At 41.8% G+C, this 26,278-nt stretch overlaps 1 protein-coding gene across 1 annotated transcript in view; it reads left to right on the top strand.

The window, feature by feature from the left end:
- The first annotated feature begins 374 nt into the window (after positions 1 to 374).
- LOC133535440 (uncharacterized) overlaps positions 375 to 26,278 on the top strand; it is a 39,218-nt gene continuing 13,314 nt past the window's right edge. The window contains exons 1-9 of the mRNA XM_061875320.1: positions 375 to 736; positions 6,489 to 6,647; positions 9,275 to 9,393; positions 9,483 to 9,648; positions 13,792 to 13,904; positions 13,965 to 14,637; positions 15,996 to 16,108; positions 21,264 to 21,498; positions 26,124 to 26,251. Of these exons, the coding sequence (XP_061731304.1) occupies positions 445 to 736; positions 6,489 to 6,647; positions 9,275 to 9,393; positions 9,483 to 9,648; positions 13,792 to 13,904; positions 13,965 to 14,637; positions 15,996 to 16,108; positions 21,264 to 21,498; positions 26,124 to 26,251 (1,998 nt within the window). The 5' untranslated portion in view covers positions 375 to 444. The remainder of the gene's footprint in view (positions 737 to 6,488; positions 6,648 to 9,274; positions 9,394 to 9,482; positions 9,649 to 13,791; positions 13,905 to 13,964; positions 14,638 to 15,995; positions 16,109 to 21,263; positions 21,499 to 26,123; positions 26,252 to 26,278) is intronic.

Raw genomic sequence — 26,278 nt, 5'->3', positions numbered from 1 at the left:
CATTTCTGAAAACGAAACCCAAATTTTCCCATTTGATTAATGATTTAACATTTTTAATAAAATCTTAAAATTCCTTTTTTTTTAAAAGCCCTTAAATTGTATTTATTGGTGGAATTTGAGTTGTTTTAGATGAGCTCAATTTCGTTCGTATTTTTATATTCACCATGTTTCTATACATTTTATTGTATTGTGTTTCTACATATCTTATTGGATCATGTTTCTATTTATTAATATATATTTTTAAGTATATCGTGTTTGTATTAAGTTGTCATTTCTTAGTATGTTGTCAATGTGTTCAACGTCGATTGATTGTGACATCATCAGGAGGCGACGCCTCCTCCAAGTAACGTTCCCTGATTGGTTGAGGCGGGCTCTTTAATCAGCCTCACCTGCGGGAGACGCGCGTGTCTAAGCTAAGCGAAGCGAAGCGTCCACAAACTGCCAATGTTTTGTAAAGAAAACATGAATAAATCCGCTCTGTTTTTTTATTTAGTGACCATTTATGCCTTCCGCCTCAGCGGGTCCATACCCCAGGAGTCGGAACAATTGAGCCAGAGAAACATGGTGGCTGGCCGGGGCAGAAGAGCGCCTCACCTGGGACCCGCTCCAAAGTCCAGGACCAGCAAACATGACACCAACACCTGGCCGCCGTGGCCGTGGACGTGGACTGCCGGCCAGGTGAGCAGGCTGCAGAGTGTGGCAAACACTGAAGATGGATATCAAGGAGATTTCCCAGGTAACTTTTTCTTTCACTCAGTGTGCGATTTTCCACTCATTGTATGTCATCCGAGCCGATACCGAGTCCAGGTCAGGCTGGTACCGATACTTTGTGCAAATATACCGAACGTGTCTGATCGGAATTAAATGAGAAGAAGCCGATTAAAAACATCTAACTAATATACTTTAGTAACATAACATGTGTGTGTGTGTCTGTGCGTGTATGTATGATTGTGTGTGTATGTGTGTATGTATATATATGTGTGTGTGTGTGTGTGTGTCTGAACGAGGAGTTGAAATATAATTACAACACTATGTACATATTTATATAATATTTACATATTTATATAATATGTAACTACAAACTCCATTCACAGACAGAGTAACATTGCTTTTATGAGCTGTCGAGCGAGTCAAAAGCCGAAAAAAAAAATTAATAATAAATAATAATAATAATAATATTTTTTTTTTTAATTTAATTTTTTGTTTTTATTTTATTTGGTGCGGCCATAATTCTTTCGTGGCGGGCCGCCACAAATAAATGAATGGCTGGGAAACCCTGACGTGTGTGTGTATGTATCAATGAGTCTATCAATCAATCAATCAATGTTTACTTACATAGCCCTAAATCACTAGTGTCTCAAAGGGCTGTCTATGTATATATATATATATATGTGTGTGTGTGTATATATGTATGTGTGTGTGTTTGTATGAATGTATGTGTGTGTGTTTTTATGTATGTAATAATGTGTGTATATATATATGTATGTATGTATGTATTAATGTGTGTGTCTGTGTGTGTGTATTTGTATATATATATATATATATATATATATACAGTATATATATATATATGTTCTCCACGGGTCGCCACCTTGTCGTGGTGGAGAGCCTTGTGTGTTCCAATGAACCTAAGAGCGATGCCGTCGGGAGCCTCGGCTCCTGGTAGGTTCAACCATGGCGGTAAGGTCGAGGGGGAGGTTCCAGACGAAGCGTGATCCAAAAACCTCAACGGCGGAACTGGCGGATAATGACGCGTCGCCTCCGGCAGTAAAGGCGGATGAAGGTTAAGGGTGCCTCACTGCCTACTGGGTCACCGTGTGTGTTTGGCTACGGGAGTAAACCCCTAACGACAAATCTGTTGGGAAGACCCGCATCAGGCAGCCATCAACAGACCGGTGTGCTGGCAGTCTTCTGCAACTCCTTCCTGTAGAAGGTCGTCATGAGCTTTTCATGCCACTGGAAGACGTAGGGGGGAGCCAAGGTAGTGAGGGTAGTGACTGCGCACCACTTCCTTCACTCTAATCTACTCCTTGCGCAGGCCTGCTCCAAACACCCTCACCCCTTTCCCACCCCATCCCCTCCCCTTCAAGTCCTGCGGCGATGGAGAAGGGTGGCAGATACAGGTCTGGATGTGACTGGGAGTATCTAGCCCAACTCTGCACGCAGGCGGTGTGGGATAGACGGTCGCTGAGGTACGGGATGGAACAGCGTGTCTCTTCGGCAGCTCCCCACGTGACTGAGCAGCCCCACCCTGCTCACCCTGAGATGGGAAGGGCCTAGAAAATGTGGTCTAAAAATGGTCTGTTCCTCCACTCCCGGGCAGCCTACCGCAGCTGCCGGGTCATCCCCCCATGCGGTCGAAAACACAAGAATAAAACCCGACTGACACTCACACTAGCGACTTGGAACGTCCGTACGCTTTTGGATGTGCGTGATGATTCATCTCGTGCCCGCAGAAGAACAGCGTTGGTGGCGCACGAACTGAAGAGGTATAACATCGACATTGCGGCCCTCAGCGAGACCCGCTTCCATGGGGAGGACTCCATAGCCGAGGTGGGAGAAGGATACACTTTCTTCTGGAAAGGGCTTCCGGAAGGCTCCCGTCGCCTCCATGGTGTAGGCTTCGCTCTGCGGACCTCCCTACTTCAGAAGCTTCCCGAATCTCCAGTTGGCATTAGTGAAAGGTTGATGACCTGGAGGATTCCCCTCAAAAATAACCGTTACTGCACCCTCATCAGCGCCTATGCCCCAACACTGATTGCCGACCCTCAATGTAAGGAAGAGTTCTATGCCTCCCTGCACTCCGTCATCAGCAAAACACCACTCACTGACAAGCTCATCCTTCTTGGGGATTTTAACGCAAGAGTGGGCTCGGACAGTGTACTGTGGAGGGAAGTGATGGGTCGGCACGGTGTTGGCAAGCTCAACAGCAATGGTCTCCGTCTTCTCACTCTATGTTCTGAGCATCAACTGGTCATCACAAACACCTTGTTCCAACTGAAAAACAAGTACAAAACATCCTGGCAACACCCTCGCTCTAAACACTGGCATCTCCTAGATTACATCATCACCCGCCACGCGGACAGGAAAGAGGTGCGCATCACTAGGGCCATGCGTGGATCTGACTGTTGGACTGACCACCGCCTGATCAGAACAAAGATTGACTTAGAAATACGTCCTCAACAGAGAAAAACACCACCTTCCAAGAGGCTCAACTGCAATGCACTGAAGTCCACGCACTGCGTCAACCAGCTCAGGAAAAATGTAGCAGATCAGCTGTTCAAGATTCCTGAAGTGCCACTAGAGCTGGACACTGGAACTACGCCAGGCGGCCGTGGAGTCTATAGGGTACACCACAAGGCGACATCAAGACTGGTTTGACAATAGTGCGCCAGAAATCTATGACCTGCTTCAGGCAAAGCACAAGGCCCTTGCAGCTCACATATCAAACCCTCAATCCACCGTCCTGAAGGCTCAGCTCATCCGCCTCAGAAGTGAAACCCAGCGCACCCTCAGAGCCATGGAGAATGACTGGTGGACACAGAAGGCCCGCGAAATACAACATCACGCAGACACCAACAACTCTCATGCCTTCTACGACTCCATCAAGTCCATCTATGGCCCACAGAGGAAGAACATCACCCCAGTTAGATCAGCTGACGGAACCACTCTCTATAAGGACAAACAACAGATCCTGGACAGATGGGCTGAGCACTTCAGGGTACTGCTGAACACCACAAACCCTGTACAGACAGACATACTCTCTGACCTCCCATGCCTGCCCCCTGTAGACTCGCTGGACTCCTCTCCAAGCTTCTCAGAGGTACTCAAGGCCATCAAGGGTCTAAAAAATAACAAGAGCCCAGGCCTTGACAAGATCCCGGGAGAAATCTTGAAGCACGGTGGATATCTCCTGCACCGCAGAATGCACCAGCTGATCACTGCCATCTGGTCGTCTGAAGTCATCCCGCAAGATTGGAAGGATGCTAACATCATAACGATCTATAAGCGCAAAGGCGACAAAGCAGACTGCGGCAACAGCAGAGGTATCTCCCTACTATCCGCAGCCGGGAAGGTGCTAGCAAGGATCATGTTACATCGAGTAGCAACTCATGTAACCGAAAACATCCTGCCCGAATCTCAATGCGGCTTTAGACGTGATCGGAGCACCGCAGACATGATCTTTGTGGCCAGACAGGTACACAAAAAAATGCAGAGAACACCATAAAGACTTGTACATGGCATTCATTGACCTGTCCAAGGCCTTCGATACAGTAAACCGGGACTTGCTGTGGGAAGTACTTGGAAAATTAGGTGTACCAGCAAAGTTCTGCAACCTACTGCGACAGCTACATGATGGCATGCAGGCCTGTGTGAGCAACGGCGGCCAACAATCCCCATTTTTCAGTGTGGATGTGGGGGTCAAGCAAGGGTGTGTCCTTGCCCCAACCATATTCAACATGTTTATTTCCACTGTCACCCTCCTGTCCCATAAACACCTGGACCCCACAGATGGGATTCAGATACAATACCGGCTGGATGGTAACCTTTTTAACATCCGTCGCCTCCAAGCCAGCACTAAACTCACCACCCAGCATATTCTGGAACTACAGTATGCAGATGACTGCGCTGTACTTGCACACTCACCAGAGTCTCTCAAGCGCGCACTGAATTTGGTAGCCTCCATCTACAGTGCCATTGGTCTTCAGATAAACACCAAGAAAACACAAATACTGGTGCAGGAGTTTACTCCCCAGCCAAACACGCCAATCTTCACCCATGACGGGCACCCATTAGCCACCGTCCCCCACTTCACCTGCCTCGGAAGCACCCTGTCGCCAACCTGCACCATTGACGATGACGTCCAGGCCCGTATTGGCCTGGCCTCTGCTGTCTTTGGAAGGCTACGGTCCAGGGTTTTCCTGAACAGGAATCTAACCATCTCCACCAAGACAGTCGTGTATAAGGCAGTCTGCCTCTCCACGCTGCTCTATAGTTCCGAAACCTGGACACCCTACCAGAGGCACATCCAGAGTCTCGAGGCCTTCCACATCCGCTGCCTCCAAAGGATCCTGGGTCTGACCTGGGAAGACAGGGTGCCCTACACTGAAATTTATGACTGGACCAACACACCCAGCATCACAGCACTCCTTGGCCAAAAACACCTAAGATGGGTCGGACATGTGATTCGTATGCCAGCCCACCGCCTACCCCGTCAAATATTGTATGGCCAGCTTTCAGTCGGTCAAAGGTCTGCCGGGGGCCAGAAAAAACAGTACAAGGACCACATTAAAACTCTCCTGAAAAAGTGTGACATCAAACCACCAGCACTGGAGTCCCTGGCTGCTGACCGCCAGACTTGGAGCTCTACTTGCCACCAGGGAATCACTCATCTTCAGGAGAAGTTCACAGAGCGGAGAGCACAGCGGCGTGCACAAAGACACCAACGTGCCACAGCACCAGCGACCATCACCGCTGCCTTCCCCTGCCCCTCCTGTGACAAAGTCTGTGGATCACGCATAGGCCTGAGCAGCCACCTGGCTATGCACAGGCGAAAAGCACAACAATAACCAATCCAATACTTCGTTTGGAGCAACGTCATCATCGACATCGATGGACTGCCATAAGCAAGCATATATATATATATATATATATATATATATATATATATATATATATATATATATATATATATATCTATCTGTGTGTGTATATATATTTGTATGTATATATGTATATCTGTGTGTGTATATATATTTGTGTATAAGTGTGTGTGTGTGTTCTTAGCATTGTTTTACAAATAGGAAAAATATCAAAATGGCCTCCCCATATTTGACTTTTCAGTATGTGGCCATTGGTGAAAAAGTTTAGACACCCCTGATCCAAAATTTTAGAAGCTCTCCAAATAAAAATAAAATATAAACAGTTTAGTATGTAATATTGTATTTCCTAATTAACTAACTTGTGAATTAATTGAAAAAATGACCAAAAGCATAATCAACATTGTTAAATGTGTAACTGAACATGAATATTTTTGTACAGGCAGAATTTTTGACACAGTAATTTATGCAGGTACACAATCATTTTATTAATTTTATTCTATTCTTGCAAGGGGAAAAACGACAGTAAAAGTGCAAGAAAAAATAGCAAAACAATGTAAAATATGTAATGAGAAAAAAGATGAAATGTTCTAATAATTAATAATAATAATTACTTCCCTATCATTTAAAACTGGCATTATTTTTTTTTTTTTAGCATTTACATTTTTTTTTAAACATTTTTCAACATGGCCCCGCATACTTAGACTTCAGTTTGTGGCCTTTGGTGAAAAAGTTCAAACACCCCTGAACTAAAGTATGAAAAGTATCCATATTGTGATTTGAGGATCAATATTAGAGCATGAAGATCTGGTGTCCTAGTCTTTCAAGTCTCCCTTACAGCAATATTAACTAACTCTGTTGTTTTATATGATGCTTGATATGATTTAGGTTTTAAAGGAGTCCATGGGAGGGCACTGGTATCATCTTCTGGCCGCGCTGTGCATGTATCAGAGTGGCTGGCCATGAGCCCTGTGCTGCTGTGTTATCATCATGCCATGACATTCACAGCCTCTGGACCAGGAGTCACACAGCTCTTTGTGGACGCAGGTACATTTTTATTCTTGTTACCACAGTACTTGTCACGGCCTGAGTGCGTTTTCACTTTCCTGATCAGAAAGGGTATGACCTACTAAAATACTATTGTCTAATTACAGGGGTGTCCAACGTAAAAGATAAGATGCCAAGACTTAAGTTAACTTGACCGTCATCTTTGAAGTAGTTAGAGTTCTGTACAGAGCTCGCAATTGGTCGATGGCACGATGTGCACCCTGAACTCCATTGTACAAATGTGTTTCTACATTTGTTGTTTGTTTTATGGTCAGGATGCCACCCGAACGCTTCCCTAGGTAGGTGTTTAGGGCACTTCCGACCGGTAGGAAGACCGAGGACACGTTGGGAAGACTATGTCTCCCGGCTGGCCAGGGAACGCCTCAGAATCCCCCAGGAAGAGCCGGACGAAGTAGCTCGGGAGAGGGAAGTCTGGGCTTCCCTGCTTCGGCTGCTGTCCCCGCGACCCAACCTCTGTTAAGCCGAAGAAGATGGATGGATGGATGGATGGGTGTATTTTTTTTTTTCATAATAAGTTTAATATTTGAATAATGATAAATGAATGTGTCGTGGCAGTTGTGGATTTCACCAATGCGGCGGTTTCGAGGGAACACTCGATTGCCTTTCCAAACATTTTTAATGCTAAACAGGAAGTGATTCGAGTGTAATGGCTTTGTAAAAAACACTGAGACAAAGTCTAAGTTTGTTGTGTTCTTCATGGTGTTTTTTAAATTGCACACATTTTTTTCTCAGAAGTTTCAACTGACTTGAAGATTATTTGCAATGTGTACTTTTTAAGAATGTGCTTCTTCTATTTTTGGGGCAAAGTAAGACGAAGAAAACAATCTAAAGTTGTCTTTAGTTTTAAGTAATTATGCCATGATTTTACCAGTCTGGCCTGCGTGAGAATATATTTCCTACCATGTGCCCCCTGAACTAAGATGACTTTGACACACCTTTTCTGATACCAGCACACATACAATTGTACCGCATTAATGGAAGTTATTGATACTAGCTTAGAGGGCCCACATTACTGCCAAAAATGAGTGATGTGTGATACCACTGATTTTGTTTTAAGAAATTCAGGCTGGTATCGGCGCAACTTTGTCCAAATATACCTTTTTTGTATTTTCAAGTAACATCCATCCATCCATTTTCTACCGCTTATTCCCTTTTGGGATTGCGGGGGTCGCTGGCACATATCTATTTAAAACAAAAACATTAAAAATCTAAGAAAGAGCAAAAAAATCAGAATGTAATGAAAAAAGTTGAACATCTTAAACTGATTAAAAACATACTTAGTCACCTGTAACACAACATGTCGTCATTTAAATATATCTATGTTTAGCTTTTTTTTTTCTTCATCAGTTCATGCTTGTAGACTTATATTGGTCTATTACAGGGGTCGGCGACCCGCAGCTCTGGAGCCGTATGCGGCTCTTTAGCGCCGCCCTATATGAAAAATGGAAATGTTGAGGGTAAAAAAATATTTTTTTTCTTTTATTATGGTTTCTGTCGGAGGACAAACATGACACAAACCTCCCTAATTGCTGTAAAGCACACTTTATATTAAACATGCTTCACTAATTCGAGTATTTGGCAAGCGCCGCTTTGTCCTACTAATTTCGACAGTCCTTGAATTCACTGTAGTTTGTTTACATGTATAACTTTCTCTGACTTTCTAAGACGTGTTTTATGCCACTTCTTTTTCTGTGTCATTTTGTCCACCAAACTTATAACGTGCATGAATGCACAAAGGTGATTTGTGTTGATGTTATTGACTTATGTGGAGTGTGCTAGTCAGACATATTTGGTCACTGCAAGACTGTAAGCTAATCAATGCTAACATGCAATTTAGGCTAGCTGTATGTACATATTGCATCATTATGCCTCATTTGTAGCTATATTTTAGCTCATTTAGTTTCCTTTAAGTCCTCTTATTTCAATGTATATCTCATGACACATTATCTGTATGTAATATGGCTTTTAATTTTTTGCGGCTTCAGACTGATTTGTTTTTGTATTTTTGGTCCAATATGGCTCTTTCAACATTTTGGGTTGCCGACCCCTGCTCTATTACAAACCCCAAAAGCAGTGAAGTTGTCACGTTGTGTAAATGGTAAATAAAAAAAGAAAACAGTGATTTGCAAATACTTTTAAAATGATATTCAATTGAATAGACTGCAAAGAGAAGAAACTTAATGTTCAAACTGGTAAACATTATTTTTTGCAAATATTAGCTCATTTTGAATTTGATGCCTGCGACATGTTTCAAAAAAGCTGGCAGAAGTGGCAAAAAAGAGTGACAAAAGTTGAGGAATGCTCATCAAAGACTTATTTGGAACAACCCACAGGTGAACAGGCTAATTGGGAACAGGTGGATGCCATGATTGGCTATAAAATCAGCTTCCATGAAATTCTCACTCATTCACAAACAAGGATGGGGCGAGGGTCACCACTTTGTCAACAAATGCCTGAGCAAATTGTTTAAGAACATTTAATTCGTACAACATTTTATTTAATCCGCCCGTTCGATACTCTGTAGATCCTTAGTTTGTAGTGTGATTATTCATTAATAAATTGTCATTTTCAAATGATAACATAACTGTGGTGTGTTGTCTAAACAGGAGGAGCTAATGTGATCTCCCTGTTGCACCTGCCTCCATCTTGTGGTTACACGGTGTGGACATCAGGCAGGGACTTTCAGATGATGGTGTCACATGATGCATGCCACATCCACCAAGAGGTACCAACTGTATTTTACCGCACACTTTCTTCGCCTCGTTCACCGTGTCCTTGACCAAACGCTCCTCGCCCGCCTGCTGGCCCTCACAGAATGGCAGTTACGTGCTGCCCATGCTTTGGTGGGACAGGCCGCTGAAGCTCACCTGTCCAGGAGAGACGCCCGCACCTGCATCGTCGATCCCGGATGTCCTGTGCTCCCCTTACGGCATGGCGGTTCGTCTTTTCCAGCAGGATGTGCCAACGCTGGGGGTCCGAGGTACTGTTCTCCATGATACTGTAAATGTTTTTTTTTATATTTGTATATAATTTATATTTATATATACAGTACAGGCTAAAAGTTTGGACACACCTTCTCACTCAATGTGTGTTCTTTATTTCCATGACTATTTACATTGTAGATTGTCGCATCAAAACTATGAATAAACACATGTGGAGTAATGTACTTAACAAAAAAAGATGAAATAACTGAAAATACGTTTTATGTTGTAGTTTCTTCAAAATAGTCACCTTTTGCTCTGATTACTGCTTTGCACACTCTAGGCATTCTCCCCATGAGCTTCAAGAGGTAGTCACCTGAAATGTTTTTTGTGTGTGTGTGTGTGTGTATATATATATATATGTATGTATGTATGTATGTATATATGTGTATATGTATATGTGTATATGTATATATATATATATGTGTGTGTGTATATATATATATGTATGTGTATATATATATATGTATGTGTATATATATATATATGTATGTGTATATATATATGTGTATGTGTATATATATGTGTATATGTGTATATATATGTGTATATATATATATATATATATATATATATATATATATATATATATATATATATGTATGTATATATGTACAGTATGTATCTATGTATATGTATGTACCGGTATCTCACCTTCCCTTTATTTCAAAAATCCTTGAAAAAATTGTTGCGGAGCAGTTAAATGAACACTTAGCGTCTAACAATCTATGTGAAACCTTTCAATCCGGTTTCAGAGCAAATCACTCCACGGAGACAGCCCTCGCAAAAATGACTAATGATCTATTGCTAACGATGGATTCTGATGCGTCATCTATGTTGCTGCTCCTCGATCTTAGCGCTGCTTTCGATACCGTCGATCATAATATTTTATTAGAACGTATCAAAACACGAATTGGTATGTCAGACTTAGCCCTGTCTTGGTTTAACTCTTATCTTACTGATAGGATGCAGTGTGTCTCCCATAACGATGTGACCTCGGACTACGTTAAGGTAACGTGTGGAGTTCCCCAGGGTTCGGTCCTTGGCCCTGCACTCTTCAGCATCTACATGCTGCCGCTAGGTGACATCATACGCAAATACGGTGTTAGCTTTCACTGTTATGCTGATGACACCCAACTCTACATGCCCCTAAACCTGACCAACACGCCGGATTGTAGTCAGCTGGAGGCGTGTCTTAATGAAATTAAACAATGGATGTCCGCTAACTTTTTGCAACTCAACGCCAAAAAAACGGAAATGCTGATTATCGGTCCTGCTAGACACCGACCTCTATTTAATAATACAACTCTAACATTTGACAACCAAACAATTAAACAGGGCGACACGGTAAAGAATCTGGGTATTATCTTCGACCCAACTCTCTCCTTTGAGGCACACATTAAAAGCGTTACTAAAACGGCCTTCTTTCATCTCCGTAATATCGCAAAAATTCGCCTCGACTACTGTAACGTATTATTTTCGGGTCTCCCCGTGTCTAGCATTAAAAGATTACAGTTGGTACAAAATGCGGCTGCTAGACTTTTGACAAGAACAAGAAAGTTTGATCACATTACGCCTGTACTGGCTCACCTGCACTGGCTTCCTGTGCACTTAAGATGTGACTTTAAGGTTTTACTACTTACGTATAAAATACTACACGGTCTAGCTCCATCCTATCTTGCCGATTGTATTGTACCATATGTCCCGGCAAGAAATCTGCATTCAAAGGACTCCGGCTTGTTAGTGATTCCCAAAGCCCAAAAAAAGTCTGCGGGCTATAGAGCGTTTTCCGTTCGGGCTCCAGTACTCTGGAATGCCCTCCCGGTAACAGTTCGAGATGCCACCTCAGTAGAAGCATTTAAGTCTCACCTTAAAACTCATTTGTATACTTTAGCCTTTAAATAGACTCCCTTTTTAGACCAGTTGATCTGCCGTTTCTTTTCTTTTTCTTCTATGTCCCACTCTCCCTTGTGGAGGCGGTCCGGTCCGATCCGGTGGCCATGTACTGCTCGCCTGTGTATCGGCTGGGGACATCTCTGCGCTGCTGATCCGCCTCCGCTTGGGATGGTTTCCTGCTGGCTCCGCTGTGAACGGGACTCTCGCTGCTGTGTTGGATCCGCTTTGGACTGGACTCTCGCGACTGTGTTGGATCCATTATGGATTGAACTTTCACAGTATCATGTTAGACCCGCTCGACATCCATTGCTTTCCTCCTCTCTAAGGTTCTCATAGTCATTATTGTCACCGACGTCCCACTGGGTCATTATTGTCACCGACGTCCCACTGGGTCATTATTGTCACCAATGTCCCACTGGGTGTGAGTTTTTCTTGCCATTATGTGGGCCTACCGAGGATGTCGTGGTGGTTTGTGCAGCCCTTTGAGACACTAGTGATTTAGGGCTATATAAGTAAACATTGATTGATTGATTGATTGATATATGTACAGTATGTATCTATGTGTATATATATATGTATATATATGTATATGTGTGTATATATATGTATGTATGTATGTATGTATGTGTATGTGTGTGTGTAAATGTGTATAGAGAAGGCCAGTTGGGTGGTGGGAGTGGAGCTAGACTCTCTGGCAGGGGTGTCAGAGAGGAGAAGTTTAACAAAACTCCTAGCCATTATGGACAACACCTCCCACCCACTACACTCGGACCTTGCAGCGAGAATGAGCACGTTCAGTGGAAGGCTCAGACTCCCAAAATGTAACACGGAACGACACATGAGTTTCTTCATACCGACAGCTATCAGACTGTATAATGCATATGTTCCTTCTTGACTGCACTTAAATGTAGAATATATTTATATTATTCATATATTATATGTATAATATATGTTATATATTATTTATTATTGTTTATTGTGAGTGAACTGTGGTGCAGAATTTCCCCCAGGGATCTATAAAGTAGTTTCTATTCTATTGTGTGTGTGTGTGTGTGTGTGTGTATATATATATATATATATATATATATATATATATATATATATATATATATATATATATATATATATACATACATACATACATATTCATACGGCTTCACAGTGGAAGAGGGGTTGATGCGTCTGCCTCACAATACGAAGGTCCTGCAGTCCTGGGTTCAAATCCAGGCTCGGGATCTTTCTGTGTGGAGTTTGCATGTTCTCCCTGTGAATGCGTGGGTTCCCTCTGGGTACTCCGGCTTCCTCCCACCTCCAAAGACATGCACCTGGGGATAGGTTGATCGGCAACACTAAATTGGCCCCAGTATGTAAATGTGAGTGTGAATGTGAATGTTGTCTGTGTTGGTGATGAGGTGGCGAATTGTCCAGGGTGTACTCCGCCTTCCGCCCGACTGTAGCTGAGATAGGCGCCAGCGACCCCAAATGGGAATAAGCGGTAGAAAATGGATGGATGGATGGATGGATATACATATACATACACACACACACATATGTATGTATGTATGTATGTGTGTGTGTGTATATAAATACTATAAATTATTCTCTGCATTTGGACCCATCACCCCCTGGGAGGTGAGGGGGGCAGTGGGCAGTAGCGGTGGCTGCGCCCGAGAATCATTTTTGGTGATTTAACCCCCATCCGGCTTCCTCCCACCTCCAAAGACATGCACCTGGGGATAAGTTGATTGGCAACACTAAAAATTGGCCCTAGTGTGTGAATGTGAGTGTGAATGTTGTCCGTCTATCTGTGTTGGCCCTGGGATGAGGTGGCGACTTGTCCAGGGTGTACCCCGCCTTCCGCCCGATTGTAGCTGAGATAGGTGCCAGCGCCCCCCGCGACCCCGAAAGGGAATAAGCGGTAGAAAATGGATGGATATATGTATCCATCCATCCATCCATTTTCTACCGCTTATTCCCTTTCGGGATATATGTATATATATATATATATATATATATATATATCTATATCCCTCTCTCTTAAAGATCTAAAACAATTATTGGGGAATGTCCGGTGGGCCAGATTGAAAAGCTTAACGGGCCTTAGTTAGCCCAGGTGTGTTGTAGACTATAGGATAAGTGGTGGTTAATTAGAGCATTTCTGATATTATGGATGTATCCATTCTCTTTCTTTCTTCAATATGTGCCTGTGATCCTAAATATGACACATTTCTTCTTTTGCACTGCAGTAAATGGAGGCCGGACTCAATTTGTGTCCGCTCAGTGTGCGTACCGCGTCCACTCCCTGCCACAGGACTTTATCTTCTTCATCTCCTTCATCGCGCCCTGTGTCACCATTGGAGTAAGTCTTTTTCAACGGCTTCCTCACCGGCGACTACATGTTTCCATGTTTTCTTTGTAGGACGGACTGCAGCTTCAGCTGGTTTTGAATCAGCAGGAAGTGATCCTGGCCTGCCCCGTCCCCGCAACTACCTCTCCTCCACCTCCAGTCCAGGAACCACTTCAACATTACACTTCACTCTCTCCTGGCGCTCCTCCTGGAGCCCCACCGTCTCACCAGTCCCCCCACCCATGGTCTGCTTTATGGACCGTGCATGGATCCTCAGCCAAAGATCAGATTGCTACGCACATATATCCTCCCGGCTCTAAGCCTGCCAGTCCTCAAGCCCCCCGCCCACCCACACTTCAGGACTATCATAAATCACCTCACTATCCAACACCTTCTCCTTCCAGCCCACTTCTCCATCCACCAAAACAACCCTCTGACCCCAATTCATTTGACCATCCACATGAACAAAAAGCTAATAATGCACAAGACCCCCAAAAGCCCCCCATCCCCAGTTATCCTTTCCACCACATCCTCTCTCCTCCACATTCAGAACGCCGGCATCCTTATCTCCATAGCGACCCCTCCCATTTCCCACTACACCCCCCTGTGTCCCGGTACCCAACCCAGTCACCCGCACCTAAACAAAAACCTAAGCCCACGCCAGCGCCCCCATCGTACTATTGTGAAGTGGGCAGTGTGGTGGTCTTCCTGCCCACCGCTCATCCACACCTCATCCAGGTGAAAGGTCAGTGAAGTGTTGTTTTTTCTTCCCTTAAAGCAGGGGTCACCAACACGGTGCCCACGGGCACCAGGTAGCCCGTAAGGACCAGATGAGTCGCCCGCTGGCCTTTTCTAAAAAATAGCTCAAATAGCAGCACTTACCAGTGAGCTGCCTCTATTTTTTTTTATTTTTTTTATTTCCTAGCAAGCTGGTCTCTCTTTGCTCGGCATTTTTAATTCTAAGAGAGACAAAACTCAAATAGAATTTGAAAATCCAAGAAAATATTTTAAAGACTTGGTCTTTACTTGTTTAAATAAATTCATTTATTTTTTTACTTTGCTTCTTATAATTTTCAGAACGACAATTTCAGAGAAAAAATACAACCTTAAAAATGATTTTAGGATTTTTGAACACGTATACTTTTTTACCTTTTAAATTCCTTCCTCTTCTTTCCTGACAATTTAAATCAATGTCAAGTAAATTAATTGTTTTTATTGTAAAGAATAATAAATAAATTTTAATTTAATTCTTCATTTTAGTTTCAGTTTTTTCAAAGAAGAATTATTTGTGAAATATTTCTTCAAACTTATTATGATTAAAACTCAGAAAAATTATTCTGGCAAATCTACAAAATCTGTAGAATCACATTTAAATGTTATTCCAAAGTCTTTTGAATGTCTTTTAAAATTTTTGTTTTGGAAAATCTAGAAGAAATAATTATTTGTCTTTGTTAGAAATATAGCTTGGTCCAATTTGTTATATATTCTAACAAAGTGCAGATTGGATTTTAACCTATTTAAAACATGTCATCAAAATTCTAAAATGAATCTTAATCAGGAAAAAATACTAATTATGTGCCATAAATTCTTTTTTAAAGAATATCAAAATTCTAAAATGAATCTTAATCAGGAAAAATTACTAATGATGTTCCATAAATTCTTTTTTAAATTTTTTCAAAAAGATTTGAATTAGTTTTTCTCTTCATATTTTTGGGTTGAATTTAGAATTTTAAAGAGTCGAAAGTGAAGATAAACTATGTTTCAAAATTTTATTTTATTTTTTTTGTGTTTTCTCCTCTTTTATGCCATTCAATTAAGTGTTTTTTTCATCATTTATTCTCTACAAAAAACCTTCCGTAAAAGGAAAAAAAATGTACGATGGAATGACAGACAGAAATACCCATTTTTATATATATATATAGATTTATTTATTAAAGGTAAATTGAGCAAATTGGCTATTTCTGGCAATTTATTTAAGTGTGTATCAAACTGGTTGGTAGCCCTTCGCATTAATCAGTATCCAAGAAGTAGCTCTTGGTTTCAAAAAGGTTGGTGACCCCTGTCTTAAAGTGACGTTTAGTACTCACAAAACTCATTTTGCAGATCAGGGGAAATGGCAGCCCCTCTCCAGCGTGTGTGGGCATAAGATCCACATGCTGAGCACATCCACCGTAATCCTCTCTTCTCCTCTGCCTGGCTGCCACACCAATGTGCTGGTAAGACTGCATTTCAATATCAATACTAAATCCAGTTAGATCACAAAAACATGATGCACACAAACCTACTCAGTACTTTTTAATGAAATGTTGATGGATCTGATAATAGACAAGATTGACAATATACTTTAAAACGGGTGGGCAATTACTTTTTACCAGGGGCCGTATGAGCAACCCGAGCACTGTTGGAGGGCCTCATCGACAATATTTCAATACATTTTTGCTCAATATTATTTTTGATTTACTGTAAGATAAATAATAATAATGATTAATAATAATATTAATTTAATTCAACCCATCCATCCATCTTCTTCCGCTTATCCGAGGTCGGGTCACGGGGGCAGCAGCCTAAGCAGGAAAGCCTAGACTTCCCTCTCCCCAGCCACTTGGTCCAGCTCTTCCGGGGGGATCCCGAGGCATTCCCAGGCCAGCCGTGAGACAGTATTCCCAACGTGTCCTGGGTCTTCCCCATGGCCTCCTGCCGGTCGGACATGCCCGAAACACCTCCCTAGGGAAGCGTTCAGGTGGCATGCTGACAAGATGCCCGAACCACCTTACCTGGCTCCTCTCAATGCGGATTTAACCTTACCTAACTTAACTTACTATACAAAAGCAGATTGTTTTTGATGGTTTTATTTTGAACACTGTCTTACACAACACTTCCTGATGTATAATACAATGAAAAAATTTCAATTTCTGTCACATAATCCCGCATCCTCTTTAAAAGTCCAACATTTTCCCTCGTCAGATTTGGACAACCATCTGTTGTCACACCTGCCAGCTTGTCCAATTTCAGTCCTAACATGTCCAAACACGCATTTACCTCTGTGAACAAGTCATTACCTGTGGTTGTCCCTTTTAATGGACTGCATGGCTGCCAGTTCCTCCGTGATTTGAAAGGCCTCAGTTATCCTACGTAAGAAGATGAGCAGCTGTGCGGTATCACGTACATCGCAGCTCTCATCCTAAGCCAGTGAAAAACAGTCAAAGTCGGCCGTTCTGGTGTTCAGCTGAAGTTCCAAGTTTCCAGCGGTGGCCTCAGCCCGCCTTGTTACAGTGCGTCGGGAGAGTGACACGTTCTCAAATGCGCCCCTCTTCTCCAGGCATATCAGCGCAACTGAGTCCAATAAGCACAACTTAATAAACTGTCCGTCAGAAAATGCCTTAACGTATTTTCCCGCACTATAAGGCGCACCGGATTATAAGGCGCACCTTCAATTAATGGCCTATTTTAAAACTTTGTTCATATATAAGGAGCACCGCATTATAAGGCGCATAGAATAGACGCTACAGTAGAGGCCGGGGTTATGTTATGCATCCTTTAGATGGAGCTGCGCTAAAGGGAATGTCAACAAAACAGTCAGATAGGTCAGTCAAACTTTATTAATAGTTTACGAAGCAGCGTTCTGACAACGCCGTTCACTCCCAAAATGAATAAACAGCTGTTTTATTATTTTCCCCGATTCAATAAACACGTAAAAAACATCTGATACTGTTACGGTAAATCAAACGTTGGTGCAATCACAATATAGTAACACTGGAAATAGTGCAAAGCAATAATATATTAACTCAACGTTGCTCAAACGTTAATGTCACACAACACAACACACAAAATAAACATGTAATGCTCACTTTATTAAGTTATTCCTCATCCATGAATCCCTCAAATTCTTCTTCTTCAGTGTTCGAATCAAACAGTTGGGCGTCATTAAACGAGTCAGTGTCGCTGCTGTTAATGTTAAATCCTCTCACTGCTGCTCTATTCCCGTGTTCTTCTGTGTGACTGATCGCCTTGAGTTTAAACTCTGCGTTGTAAGTGTCTCTTAATAGGAGCCATTTTGGGGTCTTTACATAAACACACAGAAACTGCACGCCTCCCGCAGTCATATATCCCAGCATGCACCGCGCGCTTCTTCTACAGGGGAAAATGATGTCGGCGGCTGCTTACCATAGAAGAACGCGCTTCTTCTTCTAAGGGGGAAAATAAAGTCGGCGGCTGCTTACCGTAGAAGAAGCGCGCTTCTTCTTTTACGGGGGAAAATGAAGTTGGCGGCTGCTTACCGTAGAAGAAGCGCGCTTCTTCTTTTACGGGGGAAAATGAAGTCAGCGGCTGCTTACCATAGTAGAAGAAGCGCACTTCTTCCTCTACGGGGGAAAATGAAGTCGGTGGCTGCTTACCATAGAAGAAGAAGCGTACTTCTTCTTTTACGGGGGAAAATGAAGTCGGTGGCTGCTTACCGAAGTTGCGAGACTTGTTGTGGGTCAATATTGGTTCATATATTGTATAAGGCGCACTGTCAGCTTTTGAGAAAATTTGAGGTTTTTAGATGCGCCTTATAGTGCAGAAAATAGGCTACTTTTTCTGGCGATTTTGTGAGAAAGGACGAAGCTTGTCCTGACGGCAGCATCTCTGGGGGTGTGAAATTTGGCAAAAAGTCCTTGTTGGCTTTGCAATTTTACCATCAACGCATCAGCCTCCCTTGCGCGCGCTTCATCAGAAAGATTCCGCTATTTTTCCTCCTGCTTCGTCGTGTAGTGGCGATTCAAATTATATTCTTTCAACACCGCAACCTGTGTAGCACAAATTAAGCCCACGGCTTTACCTTTCATCTCTTTAAAGAAATACTTCACAGTATGTCTTGTTGAAAACACGCCATTCGTCATCAACTTTTCTTTTTTTAGCGTCTCGGGGGTAACAGGGCATCACTTGTCGCTGTGCACCTTCACTCACAGCTTACACACGGACATACGTCCATAAATAACATTTTTTCAAAATAAAAGCAGCACAGTTATATTGCACGCACGACATCCATGTTTTTTAAAATGTAGTTTGTGATTGCCGCTGTTCACATTCACTCACAATCACGCACGCGCCTATGTCCACACGGAAGTAATACAAATAACGTTTTTCAAAGCAAAAGCAGTACCGTTGTATTACACACTCGACATAGATACTTTTTAAAATTTATTACAAATACATTGGCGGCAAACTCCATCACTTGCTAGCTTTCTGAGACTCTTTTTTTCGTTAGCACAGGCAGGATAAAGCAGCAATTTTATTGTGAAGACAGGAAGTGTGCAGAGTTTTGACAGCAGGTACGGCTGTTGAAATAAAAAATGTTTCTCGCTTTCCTGTCGGTCGTTTTTTCTTAATTATGATCTGGCAGCAGCCAGCGGCATCGCACAAGACCCTCGGGTGCCGTGAATGTCAATCAAGTGACCGAAGTCACGTCTTGGTGAAGATTGATAATCAATCATTTTTAGGTCTTTTTTTTTTTATGCCCAGTTGGCGATGGACTGACACACCCTCCGCCATCCACGTTGTGGGAGGATACAATAGCTCACTGCTAACAAACTGGCACTCTTTAATGTAAACAAACACCAAGGGTGGATCTACACCTGACATCCACTGTAATGATACCAAGTACAAGAGCGTATCTAGTCGATACTACTATGATTACATCAATATTTTTATCATCACAGTCTTTTTTTTCCTTTTTAAAAACATTTTTATGTTTTTATAAAGTCAGTAAATATGTCCCTGGACACATGAGGACTTTGAATATGACCAATGTATGATTCTGTAACTACTTGATATCGGATCGATACCTAAATGTGTGGTATCATCCAAAACTAATATCAAGTATCAAGGAAGAGAAGAATAAGTGATTATTACATTTTAACAGAAGTGTAGACAGAACATATTAAAACAGAAAATAAGCAGATATTTCCCGTAAATGAACAAGTAGATTAATAATCCCTTTTTACAGTTTGTCCCGCGTAATGTGTACAAAATAATAGGTGAATAAATGACACAATATGTTACTGCATACGTCAGCAGACTAATTAGGAGTTTTTGTTTACTTACTACTAAAAGACAAGTTGTCTTGGGGCGGTATAGCTCGGTTGGAAGAGCGGCCGTGCCAGCAACTTGATGGTTGCAGGTTCGATCCCCGGTTCCGCCATCCTAGTCACTGTCGTTGTGTCCTTGGGCAAGACACTTTACCCACCTGCTCCCAGTGCCACCCACACTGGTTTAAATGTAAAAATTAGATATTGGGTTTCACTATGTAAAGCGCTTTGAGTCACTAGAGAAAAAGCGCTATATAAATATAATTCATTTCACTTCACTTGTCTTGTATGTTCAACATTTTATTTAAGGCAAAAACTGTTTTATTTAATTGCAATAACACACATCTATTTAATGTATAGTAAAACATTTTGTTAAAATAAAATCAATAATACATTTTATTTGGTATAGCGCTTTTCAGAGTACTCAAAGACAGAATAAAAAATTTTAATATAAAACCGTTCAAAGTAATAATATAAAATACAGGAAATATAAAAGCAGTACATTATAAAATACCTAAATTTTTTACACTGATTTTTTTTTGCACTAAATATTTTTACACTGATTTTTTTATACACAATCTTTTTACACTGATTTTTTTTTTCTTACACTAAATCTTTTTACACTGAATTTTTATACATAACATTTTTTTACACTGAATTTTTATACACTAAATCTTCTTTTTTTTTTTTACACTATTTTTTTACACACAATTTTTATACACTGAATTTTTTACACTAATCAGTTGTTAAAAGTAAAAACAAAATAAATAAAAGTAGTAAAAATGACATTTTTTTCGTGGTCCCCTTAATTAAAAAAGTATTGAGATACATTTTGGTACCAGTACAGGTACTAAAATATTGGTATCGGGACAACCCGAGTAGAAACATTGGGCTCCAAGGTCAAAAACATTAAATACCCTTTCTATAGGCTACCAGGAGCTGGCAGCTACACAACAGATAAGCACACAGTAGCACATAAGCTCGGGTCTTCCATTGAACAGTATTGCAGGGTAAAACTGCACTCATGACAATATAAACAAGTATTAAATCATCAGAGCTGCATTTTACTCACATGTACAAAGTCCAGAAACAAACGTGTCCGCATCATTCAACTAACTGTCACGTGCCTGTTTTATTGAATTATTGTGACCACAAGTTGTCGCCAAAAACAAATGAACACTCCACTTCATGGCATGTGTTCAGTTTTTTCACACCTACCAGCTCAAATATAAAAACATTTGATTGTGATGCAACCAAGCTTGCAAAAAACTAAACGTGAGTTTCTCCATTTCTCTCCCGTTAGAGTCCCGCGACCATTTCCCTGTCCTTGAGGTATTTGGCCCTCTCAATGACACAGTACCACACGGTGGACCTGCAATGCCCCTTCCAGAGGAGCACTCCTCCACCGCTGACCCCGTCCACACCCGGCAAGGCCAAGGTCAGCCCCCCTGTGGCTGCCAAGCCCAAGGTCTTGTGCTCCTCCAAACACATGCTGGTGCAGCTCCCGCCCGGCCCCATCTCTGGAATAGTTCTTAAAGGTGCTGGGACCCTGGAATGTACTGTACATGTACCACGTGCACATGGCAACCATCAGCTGGGTGGGGAGACATGGGGCCTTACCTACTAAAGTCCAAATACCATATGCTAAACTAAAAAAATAGCGTGTGATTTATCAAGACTGTGTACACAAAAAAGTGCTATAGACCGCCTTATTTAAATGAGGTTTTCGCCACGGAGACTTACATATTGCACTTTTATCTTATGTTCCGACTTTTCACTAGCTTTTCAAACATGTACAACTTTTTCTGGCCATTTTAGAATCAGTCCTGTACATTTTGAAGTTAATGGCACTAACTGCCAGCGTGCGTTTGAACATGCAAATTACAAGAAACATTTTTTCATGTAAGAGGTACCGTATATCCCTGAATTGCCGCCGGGGCGCCAAAAAATTTAAAACTTCTACTCACTCCGGCGTTTACCAAAGACATTCGGTAAAGGCAAGCATGCGCTAGTTGTTTTAAAACCTCTTTTCACTCCGGCACTTACCAAAGGCATGCGGTAAATTTAGGCCCGCGCTTATAAATTTGAGTGTCATGTAAGGATACCATCATGAAAAGCACATTTAATTAAAAAAAAACGTTATTATGGTCTTACCTGTACTTATAAATTAAGTCCATGCGCAGCTCCTTCTGGTTAAAAGCATTGATAACTTGTTTATAGAAGTCGTATCTTTCTTCAGTTTTAAAAGTCTCTCTGTCTCGATGGAAATCTTCATTTATTGCCTCCTGCTTCCATTGAAAGTCCAGTTTAGACATCTGTAATCCTCCATGTTAAAAGTGCAAGCGAAAGGAAAAATTAAACAATCGCTGCTCACTTTAGCTGCTTGTTGTCACTTCTTCTGCAGCCGAGTAGGGTTCAAGAAGGATCACTAGCGCCCTCTACCACCAGGAGGCGGGAGTCATTTAATGACTCATATTTGACACACGTAGCTACGGTATATTAATAAAATATAGCTGCTTACTGTTCTTTTTAGCATATTCAATAGCTTGGACCTTAAATCCTACTGAATAGCTCTTAATCTTCTTCCCTTTATGCGATTTCAAATGATTGAAATCAGCCTCCTCCATTTTGAAAACGATGACAGGTGAAGTGTAATTCGTGACGTGAAGAGTTTGACCCGGCGGAAATTCTAGGCATATTGTAATTATTTGGCAAAACGAGTTTGACCCGGCGGAAATTCTAGACATGCGCTAATAAAAATAATATTTTGCCAAACGAGTTTGACCCGGCGTTAATCCTGAGCCGGCGGTAATGCTAAGCATGTGCTAATTATTTTGCGAAACAAGTTTGACCCGGCAGTAATTTTAGGCAGGCGCGTACTATATACCCGGCGGCTATTCAAGGAAATACAGTATGTTAAAGGAGCCATATGTAGTAACGTGGCCAGAAATTGTACTGCAGTCTCGGTCAAAATCCTGTAGCCCCCGCCCACTTTCCATGACTGAGGTGGCCATATACGCAGCCCAATCCTACTCTCAAGGAACTTCAAATTGCAATGGAGGAGTCCCACGCTGTAGGTTCCTCTTGTTTATGCTTCGTGGAAGATGGGTTACTCCGTAATTATGCCACATTTTACTGATATCCATTGGACAAATGTTAAGTTCAAGTTAAAGTACCAATGATTGTCACACACACACACACACACACACACACACACAACCAAACAAGGTGTGGCAAAATTATTCTCCTCATTTGACCCATCACCCTTGTTCACCCCCTGGGAGGTGAGGGGAGCAGTGTGCAGCAGCGGTGGTCGCACCCGGAAATCACTTTTGGTGATTTAACACCCAATTCCAACCCTTGATGCTGAGTGCCAAGCAGGGAGATAATGGCTCCCAGTTTTATAGTATTTGGTATGACTTGGCCGGGGTTTGAACTCACAACCTACCCATCTATGGACTGGACTCTCACTATAATGTTAGATCCACAATGGACTGGACTTTCACAATATTATGTTAGATCCACAATGGACTGGACTTTCACAATATTATGTTAGTTCCACTATGGACTGGACTCTCACACTAATATGTTAGATCCACTATGGACTGGACTCTCACTATTATGTTAGATCCACTATGGACTGGACTCTTACAATATTATGTTAGATTTACTATGGACTAGACTCTCACACTATTATGTTAGATCCACTATGGACCGGACTCTCACTATTATGTTAGATCCACTATGGACTGGACTCTCACTATTATGTTGGATCCCCTATGGACTGGACTCTCACTGTTATGTTGGATCCACTATGGACTGGACTCTCACACTATTATATTAGAGCCACTATGGACTGGACTCTCAAACTATTATGTTAGATCCACTATGGACTGGACTCTCACAATATTATGTTAGATCCACTATGGACTGGGCTCTCACAATATTATGTTTGATCCACTATGGACCGGACTCTCACTATTATGTTAGATCCACTATGGACTGGACTCTCACTATTATGTTAGATCCACTATGGACTGGACTCTCACCATTGTTAGATGCACTATGGACTGGACTCTCACACTATTATGTTAGATCCACTATGGACTGGACTCTCACACTATTATGTTAGATCCACTATCGACTGGACTCTCACACTATTATGTTAGTTCCACTATGGACTGGACTCACACTATTATGCTAGATCCACTATGGACTGGACACTCACTATTATGTTAGATCCACAATGGACTGGACTCTCACAATATGTTAGATCCACTATGGACTAGACTCTCACACTATTATGTGAGATCCACTATGGACTAGACTCTCACACTATTATGTTAGATCCACTATGGACTAGACTCTCACACTTTTATGTTAGATCCACAATGGACTGGACTCTCACAATATTATGTTAGATCCACTATGAAAAGGACTGTCACTATTATGTTAGATCCACTATGGATCGGACTCTCACCATTATGTTAGATCCACTATGGACCGGACTCTCACTACTATGTTAGATCCACTATGGACCGGACTCTCACTATTATGTTAGATCCACTATGGACTGGACTCTCACAATTATGTTAGATCCACTATGGACTGGACTCTCACACTAATATGTTAGATCCACTATGGACTGGACTCTCACTATTATGTTAAATCCACTATGGACTGGACTTTCACACTATTATGTTAGATCCACTATGGACTGGACTCTCACACTATTATGTTAGTTCCACTATGGACTGGACTCTCACTATTATGTTAGATCCACTGTGGACTGGACTCTCACACTATTATGTGTGAAGATTATGCCATTTTGCACGTCCTTTCTAGATGTACTAAATATGCATAATAGGGTCAGACTTGATAAATCGCGCTGCGTGTGCTAAGTAATTTTATATTTGCATTTTCCCTCCCAATATTGTCTGCATTCTGGTGACAAGCAATTATTTTGCACATTCATGAAAACTCACTTAAAAGATGCACAAGTTTAGTAGATCGGCTGGAATGTTTTAGTACACGCAAACCTTCAGTATTTAGTACACTCAAACTTTCAGTATTTAGTACACTCAAACCTTCAGTATTTAGTACACTCAAACCTTCAGTATTTAGTACACTCAAACCTTCAGTATTTAGTACACTCAAACCTTCAGTATTTAGTACACTCAAACCTTCAGTATTTAGTCCACGCAAACCTTCAGTATTTAGTGCACGCAAACCTTCAGTATTTAGTGCACGCAAACCTTCAGTATTTAGTGCACGCAAACCTTCAGTATTTAGTGCACGCAAACCTTCAGTATTTAGTCCACGCAAACCTTCAGTATTTAGTCCACGCACACCTTCAGTATTTAGTACACGCACACCTTCAGTATTTAGTACACGCACACCTTCAGTATTTAGTACACGCACACCTTCAGTATTTAGTACACGCACACCTTCAGTATTTAGTACACGCACACCTTCAGTATTTAGTACACGCACACCTTCAGTATTTAGTACACGCACACCTTCAGTATTTAGTACACGCACACCTTCAGTATTTAGTACACGCACACCTTCAGTATTTAGTACACGCACACCTTCAGTATTTAGTACACGCACACCTTCAGTATTTAGTACACGCAAACCTTCAGTATTTAGTACACGCAAACCTTCAGTATTTAGTACACTCAAACCTTCAGTATTTACTACACTCAAACCTTCAGTATTTAGTACACTCAAACCTTCAGTATTTAGTCCACGCAAACCTTCAGTATTTAGTACACGCAAACCTTCAGTATTTAGTACACGCAAACCTTCAGTATTTAGTACACGCAAACCTTCAGTATTTAGTCCACGCACACCTTCAGTATTTAGTCCACGCACACCTTCAGTATTTAGTACACGCACACCTTCAGTATTTAGTACACGCACACCTTCAGTATTTAGTACACGCACACCTTCAGTATTTAGTACACGCACACCTTCAGTATTTGGTACACGCACACCTTCAGTATTTAGTACACGCACACCTTCAGTATTTAAGTACACGCAAACCTTCAGTATTCAGTACACGCAAACCTTCAGGAGGTCAGGTCCCGCTTTTGCGTTTGACTGCAAAGCATTTAGACACTCTGAGAGAAGCTGGTTTCTTTCTCTTTCATTTTTCCAGACGCACAAGGGAAGGAGATGCGCGTCCAGGACACACCGAAGCATTGTGGGTATTCTGCCAAGGTGGAAGAAGATGGCAAAATCCACCTGAGGCTCCAGTTGAACACAAGTTGCCACATGAGTGTGCAGGTAAGTAAGTTGCTGGATGTGACGTAT

This window comes from Nerophis ophidion, linkage group LG01, assembly GCF_033978795.1.
Source record: "Nerophis ophidion isolate RoL-2023_Sa linkage group LG01, RoL_Noph_v1.0, whole genome shotgun sequence".
Classification (NCBI taxonomy): domain Eukaryota; kingdom Metazoa; phylum Chordata; class Actinopteri; order Syngnathiformes; family Syngnathidae; genus Nerophis; species Nerophis ophidion.
This window is presented reverse-complemented; position numbering and strand designations above follow the sequence as displayed.